Below are 22,426 nucleotides of genomic sequence, written 5' to 3'. Positions count from 1 at the left end.
TGTATTTGTTTTATTCATTTATTCGCAGATATGCATACCCTGCTCTCCATTCCTAGAAGTATTAGGACCAGTAGAGGCTGGTGGCTCCAATTTTATCAGGGCCGAAAGCTATTCTGGGTTTCAGTCAGAACTCTAAAGGAACTATCGAAGGTGTTGAACCCTATCCCCCAAATAGGTTCAGCACCTTGGATAGCTCCTTTAGAGTTCTGGCTGGTTCTGACTGAAACCCAGAATGGATTCACAGCCCCACCAACATTGGAGCCACCAGCCCCCACTGACTAGGACTCCGAGAATGACTAGATGATCTTACAGTGCCAAATACTCCAGTGATTCCTAACTATTGTAGAGGCATCATTTGGATACCTCCGCTGAAAACCCAGATGCCCTACCATTCTCATCGTTTCTATTGTCTTTACTCCTTGCCAGACTTATTTCGTTGGAGAGCAAACGCAATATAAAATGTCTCATTTGCGCCCAGGAGTGAAATATACAGTTCAGGTTTGCTGTGTAACAGACCATGGTGAAAGGAGCAAATGGAGCCTGGAAACCTATATCCAAGTCCGCAGTGGTGAGTCAACCACTGTTGGTTTTTTCCATTTTGAAAGGTCTGAGGAATTGTTGCTGGAGGAAGACGTATCGCAGTGCCGGCTCCAGGTTTTTGAGGGCCCTTGGGCAAGACACCCCCAACGGGCCCTCCTGCTCCGTGAGTCTACTTCCTAAACATCAGCTGCTATTGCTCCTCCTCTTTCCTGTCATTGCTACTGCTTGCTCGAGAGGCAGAGAACCAGTAACAAGTAGGTAGCAGCATCTACTGCTCCTCCTTCTCACCACCCCCCTTGTTTGGGCCAGAGTGAGAGGCAGGGGAACAAGCAGGTTGCCATGGCGAACAGGGGGACTCTCTCAGAGGGCCCCTGCTGGGGCATGAGCCCTCTGCAGATGCCCAACCATGCCTACCCTTGATGCTGGCCATAGCTGAAAGACTGCAAAACCTAATGATGTAGGGCCAAATTGCACAATACACACAGAAGTGTGTAGTAAAATTCCCAGTGGCTGTTTCTTATAGGCAGATCGGCTTTGAGAAAGGGCAGTTTGGCAGAGAAGTAGCAAGAGGATGTGCTTGACTGCCACTCTTCTGCTGCAGCCTTCCCCCATCCTTCCAACTTTCATCCCTCCCCTCCCCAGCCAGGGGTTCCAGACGTGCGCTCACCTTGTTAACAGGCAGTTGAGGGTCAAAGTACATGTAATAATAATTGTGTAGCATGTAGCAAGAAGATCAAACCAGTCCATCCTCCAAGAAATAAAGCCAGACTGCTCACTTGAGGGAATGATATTCAAGGCAAAACTGAAGAACTTTGGCCACATCATGAGAAGACAGGATACCCTGGAGAAGATGCTGATGCTAGGGAAAGTGGAACGCAAAAGGAAGAGGGGCCGACCAAGGGAAAGATGGATGGATGATATTCTGGAGGTGACGGACTCGACCTTGGGGGAGCTGGGGGTGGCGGCGGCCGACAGGAAGCTCTGGCGTGGGCTGGTCTATGGGGTCACGAAGAGTCGGAAGCAACTGACCAAATAAACAACAACAACAAGCATGTAGCTGAGGCATATCTTTTTAAAAATAGAGAGAGAGTAAGTGCATGTGGCCGCACTTCAGATTGGGACCACCATGCATTGGGAGGGGAGAATTAAACCTCCCCACCACCCCCACTGTTTGTTCCCTGAAAATCACCATCACCATCCCGTGCGCAGTTGTTAAAAAAGATTTATTTTTAAAAGATAGCCTTCTTGCCTTCTATAACTTTTTGACTCTTCATGGTAACCATGTGAGCATCCTCTTGGATTTTCTTGTACCTTTCCTAACCTGTGCAATATATTTTATCTGCATTGTTTTTAGTTGTTTTTAAATAGCCTCCAAGTATCTTAAAAGAGTTTTCAGCCTCCTCAAAATTGTGTAGTGCAGCCTGGCCCAACCTAGCGCCCTCCAGATGTTTTGGACCCCCACTCCCAGAATTCCTCCAAAACATCTAGAGGACACCAAATTGGGGAAGGGTGGCATAGTGGGTCTCTGAGGCTTATCTCTTCTTCTTCTTCTTCTTCTTCTTCTTCTTTTTCTTCTTCAGTAAGTGTACAGCCCCAATTTGGATTGGGACCACCATGCACTGGGAGGGGAGGATTAAATCTCTCCCTCCCCACTGTTTGTTTCTTAACATCCCCTTGCCCCCTGTGTGCACAGGGATTTTAAAAAGGCGTCCATTGATACCATGGGATCCTTGTCCAAATGAGGAAAGTAGAAAAGGAGCACAAACTAAGGGCACAGTCCTATGCATATTTAGAGAATCGCTACATCAGCCTAAAATCCTGTATTTAAAACAGGGCTTTCTGCTTCCATTTTAAATGCAGGATCACGACGACTCCCTTTTTCACGTGCTTCCTTTCCCCCCTCCTCTTTCCCCTCCTTCTCCCTGTATCTGAATCTTCCATTATCTTTCATTGATCTTGCTCCTCTTCTTGCTGCTTTTCCTCTTTTCACAGAGGGAACTCAAGCAGAACACAATGGGGTAATTTGATAGCTCATTATCTGTAATCTATTTAAAAATGGAACAAAAGGCATTTAGTGCAGGAGATGCCTTGGAGGCTTTCTTCACACGGAGCTTTTATCCTGCAATTGAGATGGCTCCTTCACAGAAGTTTGTGGGCTCTTTACATGATGTCGTGAACCTCCAAGTCGTCTCCTGCACTAAATGCCCTTTGTTCCATTCTAAAATAGATTGCAGATAATGAGCTATCAAACTACCCTGTTGTGTTCCGTTTGAGTTCCCTCCATGAAAAGAGGAAAGCAGCAAGAAGAGGCGCAAGATCAATGAAAGATAATGGAAGACTCAGATATGGGGAGAAGGAGGGGAAAGGGGAGGGGGAAAAGGAAGTACATGAAAAAGGGAGTTGTTGTGATCCTGCATTTAAAACAGAAGCAGAAAGCCCTGTTAAATGTATGATTTGGGGCTGGTGTAGAGATGCCCAGAGGTTCACAGTGTCATTTAAAGAGTTCACAAACTTCCATGATGGAGCCATCTCAATAGCAGGATAAAAGCTCTGTGTGAAGGAGCCCTTAGAAAGAAAAAAAGTCCTACAACTCCTGTATTCCTCAGCCAGCCAAGCTGGCTGGGAAATGCTGGAGAGTTGTAGGACTTTTTTCTGCCTAAACATGCATAGGATTGCCCGCTAACAAATGTCAGTTGACAACAATGCATCAGGAAAGCAAAAAAAAGAAAAAGAAGAATTTGAGGAGCGTATTGCTAAAAACATGAAGGCAAAGAATATCAATTTAGTTAAATAAATCAGAAGGAGGAAACCAGCTGGGGAAGCAGTCGGAGTGCCAAATGGCAAAAGGTGTGAAATGATTACTGAAGGAGGAGAAGGAGATGGGAGAGAAGCAAAACAAATTCTTTGCATTAGTCTTTCCTGTGCAAGGTATTGGATGGACACCGTGCCTGACCAAGCTTGTTCAGGGAGTTCTTCTCCTCAAGCACTAAATCAAGTCAGAGGGACAGGATATTAAGTTCTAGTGCTAACTGACCACGTGCAGAGCAGGCCTAAGTGGCAGGTGGGCTGGGGAAGCAAAGTGGTGGGTTGTCTACCGCTTGTGAAGCCTGGCCAGCCCATCCTGCCCAAGGAGGGGGTGAGGGTGACCTTAATGGGCTTTTTAGCCTGGCAGAGCCTCATTTTTTGGAATTTCCTGCCCCCTTTGAAGCCGGGGAGGAGGGAATCAGTCCTTGCACATGTAGCCTTTCTTAAGTAAAAAAAAAATAGAAGGAAAATAACATTCTTTTTCCCTGAGATTCAAAAGGAGATGAATTTTGAAGCCAGCATTATCTTTTTCTCCTACAGATCTTTGGTGTAGGGTTCAGCACTGGCCATAGTACATCAGCCCTTGTCCACTTGGCTGACACTGATCACAAAATCCCAGGCCCACACGTGGAAATGCAGTCATTCTTACTGATTAATAAAACTGAGCTTGCACAGGCCATATGGGTGAGGCAATGAGAAGAGGGGCAGTTGCCCTGGGCCTCACAGATAGAGGGGGCACATCAACACTGACTAACTGAGAAGGGAAGGGAAGAGGAGCTTCACATGAACATCGCAGTCCTTCAAGGTCCTGGCACTTGTGCATTTAGACTGTGGCTCCAAAGCTTCACTGATACAACTCAATTGTTACCTCCACAGTCCACATCACTTCAGTCCCCCTGATTGTATGTGCTGGGGCCAACTAGTACAAGACTTCTGGGTTAAGAACCAGTCTATCAGTCATGACAGCCAGTGTGGTTTAGTGGCTGGAGTGTTGGACTGGTTGCTGGGAGATCCGGGTTCTAGTCCCCACTCGGCCGTGGGAGCTCACTGGATGACTTTGGGCCAGTCACAGACTCTCAGCCCAACCTACCTCACAGGGTTGTTAGGATGAGGATAAAATGGAGAGGAAGAGGATTATGTATTCTGCCTTGGGTTCCTTGAAGGAAAAAAGGCAGGATATAAATGCAATGAATGAATGAATGAATGAGGACTAGGGACAGATGACTTCTAAATTAGTGCTATGTTTTTATCCTACCTTTCCTCCAAGATGCTCAGATCAGCATACAAGGCTCTTCCCTCCGCCCCTGTTTTATCCTCACAACAACCCTGTGAGGTAGGTTAGGCTGAGAGAGTCCAAGGCCACCTGGCAAGCCTCACGACTGAACAGAGATTCAACACAGTCTCTTTGGCTCTAGTTTGACAAATCTAACCACTACTCCATACTGGCTTAGTGGACTTATCTTTTTCTCTTCAGGCCAACCTCCAGGAAAGCCAAAGATAATAAGATGTCGTTCTCCTGAAAAAGAAACCTTTGCTTGCTGGTGGAAGAAGCCCAGCTCTGATGGAGGTCTCCCTAGCAATTATACTCTGCTGTATAACAAGGAAGGGTAAGAAGTTATAAGTGATGCTGGGGTGTGACTGTGGTGCCATTCTGCACTGTAGCTTCTTCCACAGGGTTAACTTCATAATTTCTAAGCAGTGTTAATAACAATAGTATGTTTGGTTTGATTTGATTTTTTTGATTTGGATTTTTCAGAGAGAAGAAATACCATGAATGCCCAGACTATACAACAGCAGGACCCAACTCCTGTTATTTTGATAAAGGGCATACAAAACTTTGGACAACATATAATTTTACCGTAAAGGCAACTAATGAGATGGGGAGTAGTGTCTCCGAGCCTCATTTTGTGGATGTGGCTAATATAGGTATGCAGTGCAAATGTTACGAAACAGGAAAACTCTGGCAGAATAATCTAAAGTTCTTAGGAGTTTTGGCCCACTGTTCTGTGTGCATCTTATGTAGCATCAGCCACCAGCTGTGTGTGGTGGTCAGCCATGGGTCTCAACGTACCCTCTGTTCTTGCTGTTTGCCGGGGACTGCAATAGGGGTGGGTGGGTTTGCTAAGCAACTGATACACCAGAATATGTGGCTAGTGAGCTGCATTCAGGGCATCTCTACACCAGCCTAAATCCTGAATTTAAAACTGGTCTTTCTGCTCCCGTTTTAAATGCAGGATCATGACGACTCCCTTTTTCACCCGCTTCCTTTCCCCCCTCCCCTTTCCCCTCCTTCTCCCGGTATCTGAGTCTTCCATTATCTTTCATTGGTCTCGGTCCTCTTCTTGCGGCTTTTCCTCTTTTCACGGAGGGAACTCAAGCAGAACACAACAGAGTAGTTTGATAGCTCATTATCTGCAATCTATTTAAAAATGGAACGAAGGGCATTAAGCGCAGGAGACGCCTTGGATGATCATAGGGTCATGTAAAGACCCTTCAAACTTCTGCGAAGGAGCAATCTCAATAGCAGGATAAAAGCTCTGTGTGAAGAAAGCCTCACTTTGGTGGGTCGTGCTGTTCAGGCCTGGCATAGATTCCATGCATACACTGTCATGCATACGGCTGCCTTGGCAATCAACTATGGACTGACACACAATATTTATTTATTTATTTATTTATTTATTTATTTATTTATTTATTTTCCTGATCGTCCAGCTGGCCGGTCACCTGGCCACTCTGGCGATGTACAACAGTACAAACAGTTTAAAACAATAAAATTACACATTAAAACATCGTATTTCTAAAAATACCCCACCCCACCCCAAATGCCTGCCTGAACAACCATGTTTTCAATGCGTGGCGGAAGCTCATTAAAGAGGGGGCATGGCGGAGTTCCCTAGGGTGGGAGTTCCACAGAGTGGGGACCACCACAGAGAAGGCCCTCTCCCTTGTCCTCACCAGCCTAGCTGTCCTGGCTGATAGGACAGAGAGAAGGCCATCCGAGGCTGATCTTGTTGAGCGGCCTGTCTGGTGTTGCTGGAGGTGCTCCTTGAGATAGGCTGGGCTGGAACCGTATAGAGTTTTAAAAGTCAAGACTAACACCTTGAATTTGGCCTGGAAAACAGCTGGTAGCCAGTGCAACTCCTTCAGCACCAGAGTGAAATGATCATGCCAGCGGTTGCCTTTAATCACGCGAGTCACCACATTCTGCACCAGCTGCAGCTTCCGAACCATCTGCAAGGGTAACCCCACGTAGAGCGCATTACAGTAGTCTAGACGAGAGGATACTGGGGCATGTACTACCAATGGGAGCAGATGGTTGGGACCATTGCTGCCCTGCACTTTCATAACAGCAGGGCCTGGTTTCACCTGGTTTTTGCCAGGCCTTAAATGTCCATGTGATCCAGTTCTCCCTAAATGCTGGATACAGCTCCAGGTTGCAGTGAAGAGAAGCAACTCCAGGGGGCACTTGTCAGTGGGCCCCTGCTGGTGTGTGGGCCCTTGGCAGGTGCCCAGCCAAGCCTAGACTTGACGCCAATCTGGGTGGGGGGCAAGGGGAGAGAAAAACTCAAATAATGATCCTTTGTGTGAGGTGTTTAAAGGGTGTCTCTATTTCCATCTGTCAAATGCTGAAGGGCATGAATCTCTGATCCTTCATTCTTCAGTTCAGCCATATCCACCAGAAAATCTGTCCCTGGAATTTGAGAAAAAAGTATATGGAGAATATTTGTTGTTGAACTGGGATGCACCTTCTCTGGGTGACGTCAGATCTGGCTGGCTGACACTTGAGTATGAGTTACAAATAAAACCTGAAGAAGGACAAGAGTGGGAGGTAAGAAGAATGTTAGCTCTTGGTAGCCAAATGTTCTGTGTTAGTTATATATTATATTGCAAAATATAGTTATTATAACAAAAGAGCATTTACGGGCCATTGTCCCATTACGCTGTATAACGAGGAATTTAACGGTAAACCATATAGGGCAGTATCCAACTGTGTCATTCTGTTAGCAGAAATGATGTTCTAGTTCATTTGCACTAACGGAATGGTTCTGAATTAGGTTCTGAACTACGTGCAAGAGAAGAATCCAACTACAGTTACATTTGTGCAAGCAACTGCTTGATCAATGGAAAGATTCAGCAGAGCTCTGCTAGTGCTATATGAGTTTGCGAAATGGCACCATTAGATACTGCCCATAACATCCGTATGTCTTGAAAAATTCTTCATAGAGCAAATATTCAACATATGGCCATCTGTTTATTATGTTTGTATCCTGAGGATTTAGGATCCCTCCAGACTGACAGCTCCTAGCGCTTCTAATCAAAAGACATTGAGCATCTATTCTGTCTTTTCCTCCTTAATAGATTTTTTTGTGAAAAGAAAAAAAGATGGTTACAGGAGGGTTACATGTGGGAGATGTATAAAATTCTGCAAATAATGCAGGGTGACTGCCCAATAAAAGCTTAAACTGCAAAAGGCTGCCTTAAACCACAAAAGGCTCTTGTAGAGTTAACAACATATCATTAAACAATACCCTCTTAAGAATTTAGAGGCACACTTCCATGCTGATATTGGCCAGTTGATATAAGCACAGACATTTGTTTCTGAACTCTTAAAGAAATAAAGCCACAAGCTTTATCCTGCCCCTGATCCACATGGATCAGGGGCAGGAAGAGGGTAGGTCAGGACCTATTGGGATATCTCTGTGCTTTGCAGTAGATTGGCAAGGACTCCCAATAGTTTAACACTAGCCCCGCTGAATCGAACCAACGGTCCATCTAGCAAGCATCCTGTTTTCCCATTGGGGCCACTCAGGTGCTTCTTTTGGGAATCCCACAGGCCAGGCATAAACACAGTAACCCTAGGGATTCCTAGAATTTTGTTTTAGTACACAAATCACCCCCAAATGTCCCATTTTCAGCCCTGAATGCAAACAGGAATGCATGTTCTCTGAAAATGTTAGCAAATCCCCAAACTTGCACTCATGTTAAAAAAAATGCACACTTTTAGAAATGCACGCTTTTTAAAAATTGTATTTTCATGCTTTAGACAATGGAGGGAAAATGCACACTTTTGAAATATGCATGCAGCAAAGCGCACTTTTCCCATTCAAAATGCAGACTTTTCCCATCATGAAGTGAAAACACAGGTGGTAAACTAGAACAGGAGTGCTCTGAACTGAGCTTTGAAGTGAAGTTTGGAGCATCCATGGTTCTACAATCTTTAAGTAACCCTTCCCTACTTTTGCCCACGGGAATTGCCATTCAGTAGCATATTGCCTCTGTACATAAAGGTCCCTTTAGTCATCATGGCCATTGGCAAACCTAACCCTAATTTGTTTAATCCCCTTGAAAGCAATCTATGGGCCAAACCCCTGGAATAATAGATGTATGGCATCTTAATAATAGATATATGGCATCAGCCTATTGTCAGTGGATGACCCCAAGTTCCACTGTTATGGGAGAGTGAGGAAAAAAAGAATTATTTCTTTCCACATTTTCCACACTATATGCATAATTTTATAAAGCTACTTCATTTCCTTTTGAGTCAAAAGCAAAAGTATATTTTGTTTTTGCTGCTGTTAAAAAGTACCCATTGTGTTTATAGTTTCTATGTTATTTATATATTTGCAGAAAATATTTATTGGCCAGAGAAAAACGTATAAGATGTTCAGTGTAAATCCAGGAGAAAGATATGTTGCACAGGTTCGCTGCAGAGCAGATCTTGGAACCTGGAGTGAATGGAGCCCTAAAAGTTATATTAAGCTCCAAAAAGGTGAGGGAAAACATTGATCAGACTTTTATTATCTAACACCAAACATATGAAACCACAAACAAGTTTAATTTAGTTTATTGTTATTTATATCCTGCTTTTCCATTACAATTATAATGAAAGCAGCTCACAATAAAAAAACTCACACAATATAACAACAATAAAACAATACATCAGTAGAACAGCACAACAGTTGTAAGAAGACATCAGTACTAAGATATCAGCAGTAACACACATCAAGAGGCAGCAGTACTAAAATTTCATTGAGATTACAGCACCATAAGAAGGGTGCAATCCTATGTACATTTAGACAGAAAAAAGTCCTACAACTCCTAGGGGGTGTTTCCACCAGTGATTTACTCCGAGACGGCTGCATGTTGAGGTTATTAGGACTAGATAGCCACCCTGGAGCTTATCTGGGAAAAAACAGATTTCCTGAGACTGCTTAAAGTCCGATTCTTTTCCTCAAGTTGGGTTCTCACTGGTATAGTTGCCATGTGCCCCAACCCCTGCATTTCCCTCGGGTATGCTAGCCCTGCCCAGGGGTGTGCCTTTCACCATGACCCCAGTCAAGGGGTGTTTCCCATCTCCCTTCCCTATTATTCTCAGCACAAACCCCAGTGTCTACTCAGAAGGAACATTGTGCTCAATGAGGCTTCTCTCTCAGTTGCACACATTGGAAGTAATTAATCCCCCCCCACCCCCCATTATAGCAACAACGCAGCAACAGTGTAGAAAGATTGGGGCTCGTTAGGAGGCTTCTCTCTCTGTTGGGCACATTGGAAGTAATTAATCCCGCCCCCCGCCCCCATAACCCTGATCAAGTACAGCAGTGGGCTACAAAGGAGTGATTCGTCCCATTATGCTGAATGAGACTTGCCCGCTTAATGCCCACAGAACTTACAGAGAACCAAACTGACAAGGCATGGCATGATCTTGAGGCTTTGTTTGGCTTACTGCCTTAGGAAAAAACTACTTCAACCCTTCCTTATTTCATAGAATCATAGAATAGTAGGGTTGGAAGGGGCCTACAAGGCCATCGAGTCCGAGCCCCTGCTCAATGCAGGAATCCAAGTCAGAGCATCCCTGACAGATGGCTGTCCAGCCTCATCTTGAAGGCCTCCAGTGTGGGAGAGCCCACCACCTCCCTAGGGAATTGGTTCCATTGGCGTATTGCTCTAACAGTCAGGAAGTTTTTCCTGATGTTCATCCGCAATCTGGCTTCCTGTAAGTTGAGCCCATTATTCTGTGTCCTGCACTCTGGGATGATCGAGAAGAGATCCTGGCCTTCCTCTCTGTGACAGCCTTTCAAGTACTTGAAGAGCGCTATCATATCTCCCCTCAGTCTTCTCTTCTCAAGGCTAACCATGCCCAGTTCTTTCAGTCTCTCTTCATAGGGCTTTGTTTCCAGTCCCCTGATCATCTTTGTTGCCCTCCTCTGAACCCTCTCCAGTTTGTCTGCCTCCTTCTTAAAGTGTGGTGCCCAGAACTGGACACAGTACTCCAGATGAGGCCTAACCAGTGCTGAGTAGAGGGGAACTAGTACTTCCCGGGATTTGGAAGCTATGCTTCTATGAATGCAGCCTCAAATAGCATTTGCCTTTTTTGCAGCTACATCACATTGTTGGCTCATATTCAGCTTGTGATCTACAACAATTCCAAGATCCTTCTCGCTTGTAGTGTTGTTGAGCCACATATCCCCCATCTTGTAACTGTGCCTTTGGTTTCTTTTTCCTAGGTGCAGAACTTGGCATTTATCCCTATTAAATGTCATTCTGTTGTTTTCTGCCCAGCACTCCAGTCTATCCAGATCACTTTGAATTTTGTTTCTGTCTTCCAAAGTATTAGCTATCCCGCCCATTTTGGTGTCATCTGCAAATTTGATCAGCATTCCCTGCACCTCCTCCTCCAAGTCATTAATAAAACTGTTGAAGAGCACTGGGCCCAGGACTGAACCCTGCGGTACCCCACTCGTTACCTCTCCCCAGTTTGAGAAGGTCCCATTGATAAGCACTCTTTGAGTCCGATTCTGTAGCCAACTGTGGATCCACCGGAGCCAACTGTGTATCCACGAGATCGTTGTTTCATCTAGCCCACTTTGAGCTAGTTTGCTCATCAGGATATCATGGGGCACTTTGTCGAAAGCTTTGACAAATATAGATCCTGCAGGTTAAAATGGGGGCTGGTTTCTGTCTTTGTGTTTACTGCCGTTTCCCATAACAAACCCATTAGTGTCTCCTCAGAAGTAACTCCCATTGTGGTCAATGAGGCTTGACCTCTTAATGCCCACAGAACTACAGCGAACCCCCTCAACTGACAAGGCACAGCACAATCTCAACGATCCGATTCTCCTTTGTTTGGTTTATTGCCTTAGGAAGAAGCTACTTCCACCTTTTGTTATAGAGATCCTGCAGGTTAAAATGGGGCCTTGTTTCCATCTTCGTGTTCTCCCCCTGCTTTCCCAGCACAAGCATATGTGTGTCTACTCAGAAGTAACTCCCATTGTGTTCAGTGAGGCTTGCTTCTGAAATGCAGGTGCATCTGGACTTTCAGGGGAAAGGAAAAAGGGGGAGGCGGGACCCTCTCTCATGGGTTGAGCAGCCCCTGCCAGTCAGATGACATTAACTCCAACTCCCATGCCCACCAGGAAGTATGTTCTGTGAAGCGATTTTTACTGGTCTGGAGAACCTGCTCATAGAGCCCTGCTCACAGCAAAGTCGATTCCTTTTTTAAAAATCCGGTACTCCTCCATTAGTTTTTCTTTCTGTTGTTGTAGAAACACAGCCCTAGTGTGCCCCAGCCAGCATGGATAGCTGGGGCATGCTGGGAGTTATATGACCTTTTTATTTCTAAATATGCATAGGATTTCACCCTTAGGGCAGAATGCTATGCATGATTAGACAGAAAAAAAGTCATACAACTCCCAGCTATAATGGCTGGAGAATGCTGGGAGTTGTAGGAATTTATTCTGTCTAAAGATGCATATGATTCCATCCTTACCGATTTAAAACAGGTTTAACATCCCCATCTCCAGTGGATAACCATGTCTGAAGAGAGATATTTTTTTTAAATGAATTTAAACAGAGGAAAGCCAAAAAGATGCTAAAGGTTTTGGAGTATATAATTTCCAAGGAAATATTAAGGGCAGTTTCTCAGACCATGTGTGTACCCAACATCAACTGAATGTACAATACATACTCATTGTGTATGAGCTGAGAAGGCCACAATGCCCTTTTCATTTTGTGTTGTATGTTTTAGATTGTAAGCCTGAGGGAAGGGACTCTGTTACTGATCTTACATAAAATGCTCTGGGAACCTTTTTGGCTGAAATAAAATAAAAATTTGCCATATGTTCCTTTCAAAGTCATGGAAGTGATGGATGTAATGCTTTCCTGCTTGCGGCTTTTAGAGGGAAGAGTAATGCATTATAAATTCATGCATTCTTCAAAACTGATTTATATGTAGTAGAGTACAAACATTGCCAGATTATCTTCCTTGAGGGATTTGGGCTGGTTTAGCATGATTAGTAAAAAGATTAGCTAAAGGCATGAGTTTAACTGAGAGTCAGTGTGGTGTAGTCCGTGTTGGACTAGGATTGGGGAAGCCCTGGGCTGTATCCAATGTTAGTCCTACTTGACGTAGACTAATTGAAATGAATGGGACTTTAGTTAGACTAGCATTGGATACAGCCCACTACATACAGCCAGTGGATCCTGGTGGCTCTGATGTCAGTGGGATGGTGAATCCAGTCTGGGTTTCAGTCAGAAATCTAAAGGAGCTGTCCAAGGTGCCTCCACTTGATATAACCCACTGGCTCAAAGCGCACCATGAAGCTCACTAGATGATACTGAGCCAGACACTGTATCTCAGTCTAGCCCACCTCACAGGGTTGTTGTGAGGATAAAATGGCAGGGGATACCACCAGGCTTCTGTGAGCTAAGCCGTGTAATGAAATGAAATGTAACTGCATGAGATTTATGTCCTCCTCATTTTCTCTCCTAGAGATCAGACTGAAGGATATACTTGTTTGGATCTTTGTGGCTTTTTTATCATTTGCCATATGTCTGATCATGATCTGGACTCTGGCTTTGAAAAGAACTAAGTAAGTTGCTACTTTTGACATTGCCAGATGAGTAAAAGCAAGCAAATTGGTTATCTCACTCTCCAAAAAGATGTTGACTTGTTTCTCTGACATAGATATTAGGGAGGGGGAGAAGGGAAATATACAAAATATATATTAGGAGGGGATGAAAAAGGCGGTACCCTTTCTCTACTGGACCACCACTGCTTGCCCATAACTGTTGCCCCAATCCTGATTTACCCTAGAAATAATAGGATCACAGACCAGCAGAATGCCTAGTTGACCAAGGCCTGAGAATAAGGCCTTCTCTGGTTGTCCAGGTCCCTAATCTTACTGAAAGTTGCCAACTAACCAGAAAAAAGCTAGCCTGGACAGTTGATTTGTTTTGTTTTTTGCATCCAATGAGTTACAGAAAAGTAAACAACAAGACTGTGTTTTTCTCCCGCCTCAGGTGGTACTTTTTTTTAGCTGAATAGGCAGCTTTTGCTGTGCCCCAAGACTGGACAGTTACTGAGGGCTTTGCTGCCTGCCTCCACCCCCACACCTGTTTTGATCCCAGAAGGCTTTGTCCTCCAAGCCCTGTCTACGTATTAATTTTTGTGTTTGTTAAAATCTGCAACTCTAGTCTGACTTGAGGAATGACTTGAGGCTTCCTACAGACCATTCAGCATTTAAAAAAATACACCTGGATTGAGAACTTGGGGTTGATAAGATAAGCAGATGAATTTTTGACAACCAATCTTGCCCTTCCTAGAGGAAAAAAACACAAACTTCATTGGTAGGCTTTGCATGTGGGGTTCTATATTTCACCCCTGTTATCAATTGTCAAACAGTTTCAGGGCCAAACTAGACTATATGTCTCATTTTTCTTATTTAAATAGCAGCCAGGGGTGGATTAGAATGGAAGCTTCCCTCCCAGGGCAAATTGCAACTTGGGAGGGAGGGGACTTTTATGAGACTGCTGCTAGGTGGCCATGTGTCCTCTTTTACAGAGGGCAGTCCTCTATTTGAACAGCTGTCCTGTGCAATTCCAGTTTAAAGAAGAAGAAACCATAATGAACCACCACTGTTGCCCATCTAGAGTTAGCCCTCAGCATAAGAAAACTTTATGCAGATTTGTGTTTTCTTTTGGGGTGATGCATTTCCTCTTTTTGGGGTGATTCGTAAGTGACTACCCTAACTGCAACATGACAAGGAGAAGGATTAAAAACCACTCCCAACGTGGACCCAGTCTTGATCTCCACTCCCACCACGGCTGCCGCTTAAATAAGAACAAGAATAATCAGACACTTTAAATGCATACATGCATTTAACGTATTGTCTAGTTCGGCTTACACATGGTAGAGCTGTTAAGAATGATATGTGAGGCCAGGGCTCTGCTCTGTGAACACACAAGCACAACAACTGAGTTTGGGTGCAGAATTCATCACCCAAGAGAATTTCCCCCTGTTCTGCTGAGATCTTTTTAACTGGACATGCTGGGAACTGAACCCAGGGCCTTCGGCATGTAAAGTGTGTGTGCATTACTACTAAGCTATGATCTCGCTGGGCAGCAACCCACAATCCAGCGACTGTGTGCGCTCAAGGGCTATACGTATGACAAGTAAAACCACCTAGTAAAAGGAAGTAGGCAGGGCTGTCCCAGCCATCAGGCAGAGTGAGGCAACTGCTTTAGGCAGCAGATGCTGGAGGACAGCCCCCATCCATTCTGCTCTGTTAGAGGACAAGGCTGTGTTTACCACACAGCCTGTCCTGAGCCCCCTAAATTAGGCTGCTGCCTCAGGTGTTGTGGAGAACGCTATCCGATCACCTGTGCTGAAGTAAGATGCAACTGCCAGTTCAGTTGGTTTCTGTACATGGAATGGGGAGGGAGAGCCATCTTGTCCTTCACCTGAGGTAGCAAAATGTCTCCGGTCAGCCCTGGCAGGAGGGAGAAATTTCTCCAGTCTGGAAATTCCTAGTAGACTTTAGGATACCATACGCAGGTGTGTGAAAGCGCTTTATTGGAAGGATAAATGGATGGTAGAGTAACAACTACTTCCCCTGTGTAATGTTTTCCATGTCAGACAGCTGAGGAGCCACCCATATCTGTGAGCACCCCCTGTTTAGCATGGGTGCAAAACGGCCTGTATGTAAGCCGCCAAGCCATTTCTGGTAGCCCTCCAAAGCCCCCTGCATCTACCCCCAAAGAAATTGCAACAGCACTGCCTAAGATTTCCCTTGCTAATATTACTAAGGGAGTCCCTTCTTCATCTCTGATCTCTGCTGATCTCTTTAATGAAGCAGAGATCAAAGATAAGGAAGGGACTAGCAATTTAACCCCTTCCTCATCTCTGATCTCTCAGCAGAGATCAGTGATAAAGGAAGGGTTTCGAGGGGGAAGAGGAAAGCAGTCAGTTGCAAAACCATTGAGTTCACTTCTTTTTTTCTGTCTCCTTTTCCTTTTTCAGCATGGTGGCCCGCATTCTGCCACCTGTTCCAGGGCCAAAGATAAAAGGCTTTGATGCTCAGCTACTAGAGGTGAGTGTTTAGAATTCTCTACCCTGGCTACATAAGCAACAGCAATTAGAGAATTGAAATTGCTGTATATGATAATAAGAAATAACACTGATGAATTCTCAGGATAAAATTCTCAGGATAAAAATCTCTCTGCAGGTAGCAACATCCTTCAAGGGAACTTTTATAAGCTGTTCCCATCAGGATAAGTTACATACAGACCATTTTGCCCCTGTGTAAGACAGTTAAGGAAATGCATTGGGCATATCACATGTTACCAGAGCCTCTGTTTGAGGCTTTGAGCACCACCTAGTGGCTGTGTAATGAAACATATAGAAAGGCAGAGAAACAAAACCCCTGGAAAAAAACACACGTATAGGAGTCAAACTTAATTCCGCAAAGAATCCGGAAGCAGAAGCCTTGGTAAAGGTGCAGGTTAAAAACCTCATGTAGAAAAGCCCTTAGTCTTTCCTTTTTGCTTTTTGGGGATCTCAGGGAGAGTCTTCACCTGTATGACACATAAGCCATTAAGTCCAACCCTGTTCTATATTCCATTTAACTAGATTGACATCTATGAGGAGCAGGACCTTTTCAGTTGTGGCACCTTCTTTGGGGCTTCCTCACCCCTTCTGGCAATCTGTGAAACTTGTTCTCTTTCAAGCAGAATAGTTAAAAATGTTGAGTTCTGCAAGGCTAGGGATGTCTAGTCAAAATCTATAAGTTCTTCACTAATGCTTTGTTATGTTCTCTCCGTTTTATATACTGGATATTTTGTTGTGATGGTGTTATGTTTCTGCCTTAAATTATGTGTTGTTGTAGTTGTTATTACTGGCAAACCTTTGGGACCTTTGTGAGCTGAATGTGATACTATAAATTTAAAATAAATCATATCTGCTTTAATGTAGTATATACTAACTCTAGTATATAGGAATAGCAAAATTCGCTGAGTATAGATGCTTATGTATGTAGCCAAAATGGCACCATTCATTCAACAAGAGGGAAGTAGCAGCAGGATTGGGGAAACCTGAAGATCTTAAGAAGTACCCCAAAAAACTTTAGGGAAACCCCCTTCTAAGTGACAGTGCAGGGTGGGAGGAGCCTAAAACAACTCAGTGACTACTGAGTATGATCACAGGGCATGGAATGCTGACCGTTGGGGTGAGATAGACAATCGGGGGTGAGGACAGAGAATGGAATACCCTAAAAAAGGGCACGGTTAGCACCGTGAACAAGAGCACTCTACATTGCAACATTTTGTCTCTGGTATAGCAAGTGTTCAAAGTGCTTCACCTGTATACTCTAGCTGCAATCCTTACAACAAACCTGTAATGGTCAGCTAAGTATTATTATTATTATTATTATTATTATTATTATATAGTAGTATTATACACTGCACCATTTTAGTGCCTACGAGCATTTCTACACCAGGCTAAAATCCTGCAACTTTACTGGGGCTTTCTGCTTCCGTTTTAAATGCAGGAGCACAATGGGCTCCCTTTACACACACTTCCCTTTCCCCCCTTATCTGCATTGTTCTATGTTTCATTATACAGCCACTAGATGGTGCTGTGATCTTATTGCCAGATTTCCTTTTCACGAGGAAACTCAATGCGCTGTAATTTGAGAGCTCATTATCTCCAATCTTTTAAAAAATGGGATAAGGGTAATTTAGCACAGGAGATGCCCTGGAGGTTGACGACATCATGTAAAGGACGTGCAAACTTTGGTGAGTAACCAATCTCACTAGCAGGATAAAATCCCCATGTAAAGAAGCCCTACATCTCTCTCTGTTGCATTTTCAAATGTCATCAGGTAGGTAATACAGATATGATACTCATCCCTGGAATAATACCATTGTCTCTGTGTGTTTCATCACTTCAGGCAGGGAAAAGTGAAGAATTACTGAGTGCTCTTGATTGCCAGGGTTTCCCTCCAACTTTGGATTATGAGGACCTTCTGGTAGAATTTGTGGAAATAGATGACAGTGAAGACCAGCAACTAATGCCAAATCATGAAAAGAGTAATCCCAATAAAAATATAAAGTCGGCACCCCAGGAAACAGACAGTGACTCGGGGAGAGGAAGCTGTGAGAGTCCTTCTCTGTTATCAGAGAAACGCAAGGAAGCCAGAAATCCACCCTTTGGATTGAAAGTACCAGATACCAATGAGGTCCAAAGGAACACTGGTGGGAAAAGCATGCAGGAAAAAACAAACATAGACCTCGAAGGACAGCTTCCCTGGTTTAGCAGTGGGGGATCCAGGGCATCCACATGGCCTGGAGTGCAGCAACCTAATTGTCAGACTTCCTGTCATGACACTGTGGGTGTATGTAAAACGGCACTCAGTGCCATGAATGTAAACAGGTCACCTATTTTGATGGGGAGTGAAGAAAAGCATTGTTCACAACATCCTAAAGCCACTGAGACTATTAGCAAAGGGAAACCAGCCAAATTGGAGGATGCAGCAAATTTATCCTTAAAAGCTCACTGTGACCAAGGGAAACTGTGGTTACGACCTCCAGAAAAGTCACCTTTTTTGTCTACAAAACCAATGGATTATGTAGAAGTTCACAAAATCAACTGTGATGGAGCGCTGGCTGTATTACCAAAACAGAAAGACATTTTTGGCAAAACTGAAAAGCGTCCCGTGTCTGGAGATCCAAATGAATACACCAAGGTTTCAACAGTTGTAGCCAACCATATTCTGGTATTATTTCCAGATCCCAAAATAGAGGTTTTGCCTTCCATTGGGGAACCACCAAAGGAACCCATCCAGAGCTGTCAGCACAGCCAAGCAGAGAAAAATTTGAGCAATCATCTCACAGCTCCAAGCGCTTGCAAAATACAGACTGATGGATTAGATTACCTGGATCCAAATAATTTTATGCCCAACTTTAATTAACTGAAAGGTCAACTATCTTTCTACAGGTAATACTACAAGTAAAATAAGCACTTTCGGCACAAAATTGCTCAAATATCTGATTTAGCTCAGTAGCTCACCCCTTTTTATGCTTTATATTCAGTCACTTAAGAACATGCTAGTAGCTGATTGCAAATCATTTTGGGGGGGGTGTCTGTGATTTTTAGAGCTATTTTTGTAAAGATTGACTTACCGGAAATTAAAAGTACATCATGTAGTTTTTTTAAAAAACAACAACAAACTCTCACACAACCAACACACGTTCCTGACATGTATTATTAAAAAGGGATCTGTGCAGTGATATAACAAAACTAGACCTCAGATCATTATGAAATATTGCTGGTTAAGAGGTACAGGGTGACCTCCTAAAATACTGTGAAAAATTATATTGTATTAGATTCTTAAACTCTACACTAGCAGTTTCCAACGTATTTTTGTTAATTGTGCCACAAATGCAAGTATAAAATATGAGTTAGTGTTCACATCAGTGAGAGAGCTACAGTGTATGTGGAATCTACCAGGATCTGTGGGGACTTTTCCTCTAGTTTACTGAGCCATGGAACAGGCCACAGTGGGCAGGAGTACAGGCCTCACTCTGTGCTGTAGCTGGGCCCAGACCCACTCCTTTCCAGAGTGCCACAAGCCCCACAGCCCCTGCCACCTGTGGCGTCTGTGCCAGGGCTGGCTCCAATGCTGAGGGGACCTCAACGTGAGCTCTCTCGTGACCACCATGCATGCCAGTTCCCCCACCCCCATTTGGCAGAAGTGGTTCTATATTTGAGGTGAATGGGGTAGCGCTCCCCCCTAGTTCCCTATCTACTTTTGGCAGGGAGATTCCCAGAGCAGAAATATTTTCTCCAGTGCACAGCGTGCAGCTGTCGAATGCTACACATGAGCTTCTCCTGTCCTCCAGCAATCTCAGTTGAATATTGAGAAGCTGCCCTACCCTGCCCTCCGCCCCACCACTTGGCACCAGTCACCATTAGCAGATGGTCCCCCCCCCCTCGCTTTATTTCTGCCAGGTTGACCTACTGAATCTAGCAGAGAAGGAAAATGGTGGCAGAGTGTTCCAATGAGAGCCAGGCAGCCACCACTGTAATTGCTCTCAATGTGCTGGAGCAGCATTGTTTTGTTCTGGGGCATTGTGGGTAATTACAACGGCAGCTGCATGCAGCTCATTGGAGCACTGGAAAAGGGGGCCCAGCGCAGCAGTGTCAGCAGCGGTGGGCCCTTGGCGGCTGCCTGAGGATGCCACCTGCAGGTGCTAGTCTGTGCCACTGTGTCGCCACCCAAGAACTACACATTTTGCTGTTGCATCAGTAAAACTAGCCAATATAACACTTCGCCAAAAATAAACACATGATAGAAAAATACAACTGTAACAGGTTGCATGATCATTCCATTGTTATTTAAGCAGTTTCAGTACCATGTGTCCAGGAAAATTTGCAAATTTATTTTATGTCCTACAATGTATTTTAACATATTTGAAAGACTCATACATTTTTTTCTATTATATTTGGGGGGGGTCTATTTCAAAAAAGCCCTAGTTTTATGGATCCTAAAAAATCTTATACCAAATATCTTACCTCAAAGTTAATATATTGAAGACATTTCTAGCCAGGGAGTAAAATCTTCTATACATCTTTTCCTGCTTTGTTTTGGTGTGATAAATTATTGGATACTCTGTTTGCTATGCAGCCTCTTCAAACTAAGGTCAACCAAACCCTACTGACAACAGTGGGATCAAACCCCACTGACAACAGTGGGATTACTTACAAATAAGTGGTTTTAGGATTCCAGCATCTGGGGGATGGAAAATATCGAAACTTGTCCACACCTATAATTATCTAAATTACCCCACCTCAGGATTCACTTTCAAGTGCTGCCTTATTGTACATAATAAAAAGTCTACTTTAATACAAACCCCGTGTATTTTTGCAGACTATTTTTCTATTATCAAATATAAACTATTTTCTAATTTCCCAGAGCTATTTACTTAATCAAAAAAAATTATTGCCCCTTTTCTGCCTCAGGTATCAGAGAGAATAATGAGAGGAAGATACAATTTCTATAACAAAACTCCATGGCTATAGGGATAATGTTGGATTTCTGTCAAACTGTGTTTTTTGAGGTCCTTGGTCCTTTCTGCTGTATCAGAGGTCATATTCTTATGATGGTTTCAAGAGGCTATTGTCCCAACACAGTGCCCATAGCCACTTCCTGTGTGGCATTAAAATGGCAACCACTGAACTTGGTTGCCATTTTAATGCCAGGTATGCAGGGCTTGTTCAATAGAGGTGCAAGGGTGTTGCGAAACCCCCTGGCCCAGTTTGCTGGTGCAAGCTGCCCAATTGCTCCTGCTGCAAGCAGAAGCAGCTAAACAACATGGCTCTGCCCCTGCGTTGCTTCGTGTTGCATCCAAACAAGGATCTCAAGTTTGTCTCTCCCCTGACAAGCCAAAGAAACAACCCTAGAATAAACTATGCTCTGTCCTTGGGTTGTTAGCAGATCCTTCTTGCACACTGCCTCATTCATACAACCCACATTTTAAAAATAGTATGGGTTGTCATGACATGCGAACCAGGCCTTTGCGTCCCTAACTGCTACTGACCATCACAGCCAATGGGAGCTTCCAGTCTAGTACTGGACACACAGCTGGAACCTGTGTCACTCTAGACGTTTTCTTTACAAATGATTTCAGTCTATTGCAGCAGCCACGAGAGCGGTCTAGGCAACTGTGGGAAACAGGATGCTTTGCTAGACAGGCCTTTGGTCTGATCCAGCATAGTTCTTCTTGTGTTCTTATGCATGTGCTGGATCCTGCTCTTGGCAAACCAGCTCTAGCCATCTGAACTGTGAATTAGCCGTTACATACCAAAATCCCAAGCCAAATTACAATGGCTCATGAACACAATTGTGTTGCAGAAAGCTAGGGAGACTGGGCCTCCAACTCACACTAAGCTTGTTCTTGTGGCTGCCACGGGCAGACATGGTCTTAAGAACAGATCCTGGGAGGAAGTGGAGGACAGCGCAGCCTCAGGGAAATATTAGTTGAGGGTGGGGATACTGTCCTTTTCTCTCTTATTGCAGAGGGTGAGCTTGAATATGTTTTATTTTTCTAAGATTTACATATCTGTGGCCTTGTTGGTGCATAAAGATATTCAACAATCCGTTGTTAATGCAGATGGGGACTGGAAATATGCTTTGTTGAATTATATGTTTCCCATAATAAGGGCAGATGAGGTAAGCTTTTCTTGCTTGCCAAGTACGTTGAGCCAGCATGTCTCCCCAAAATGATGACACAAATCTAGTTCCCTAAACTGGGTGGCACAAGTCAGCCTGTGCAGAGCTTGCAGAGGGAGTGGGTGCTGGAGGAGAAACTCAGACAGGCCTGCATCACACATGACCTACCAAGCTGAACATAACCCTTCAGCCATGCCTTGTGGCCGCCAGTGCTTGACAGTCCGCCGTCTGCAGTCTCTGGCAGGCAGCAGAAATAGGCGTTAAATGAAGCCCCTGGTACAGGGGTGGGAAACATGCAGCCCACATATGGGGGTGGGGTGTTGTGTTGAATGGCATCCTGTAGTAGCTATGGAGCACCTAAAGGGTCAAATTTATCTTGTTATCAAGCTAAATTCGACCCTTTCTGACACTGTTTTTCAAAAATGATGAAAAACAAATATGATCCCCATGGGGGCCCTCCCACCTTGCCCTAATAAGTTAGGCTTCTAGCTGGGCTTGGAAAACTGAACTTGGGCTGGAACCTACGTTGAAAACCCAAACTTGGAGATTAGCTCGGTTTCTTCTGACCCCAAATG

At 44.2% G+C, this 22,426-nt stretch overlaps 1 protein-coding gene across 2 annotated transcripts in view; it reads left to right on the top strand.

Annotated features, from left to right (window-relative positions):
• The window catches only part of PRLR (prolactin receptor), a 129,206-nt gene extending 108,684 nt beyond the window's left edge, over positions 1–20,522 (top strand). For both annotated transcript variants that reach the window (XM_084832048.1, XM_084832049.1), the window contains exons 7-14: positions 427–568; positions 4,820–4,952; positions 5,102–5,271; positions 7,008–7,174; positions 8,974–9,115; positions 13,115–13,214; positions 15,644–15,713; positions 17,571–20,522. In XM_084832048.1, the coding sequence (XP_084688174.1) occupies positions 427–568; positions 4,820–4,952; positions 5,102–5,271; positions 7,008–7,174; positions 8,974–9,115; positions 13,115–13,214; positions 15,644–15,713; positions 17,571–18,590 (1,944 nt within the window). In that variant the 3' untranslated portion in view covers positions 18,591–20,522. The remainder of the gene's footprint in view (positions 1–426; positions 569–4,819; positions 4,953–5,101; positions 5,272–7,007; positions 7,175–8,973; positions 9,116–13,114; positions 13,215–15,643; positions 15,714–17,570) is intronic.
• Positions 20,523–22,426: the final 1,904 nt, after the last annotated feature.

Source organism: Heloderma suspectum, chromosome 2 (assembly GCF_057233095.1).
Source record: "Heloderma suspectum isolate Gila_16-S chromosome 2, 16-S_ref, whole genome shotgun sequence".
In the NCBI taxonomy this organism is placed as follows: Eukaryota; Metazoa; Chordata; class Lepidosauria; order Squamata; family Helodermatidae; genus Heloderma; species Heloderma suspectum.
This window is presented reverse-complemented; position numbering and strand designations above follow the sequence as displayed.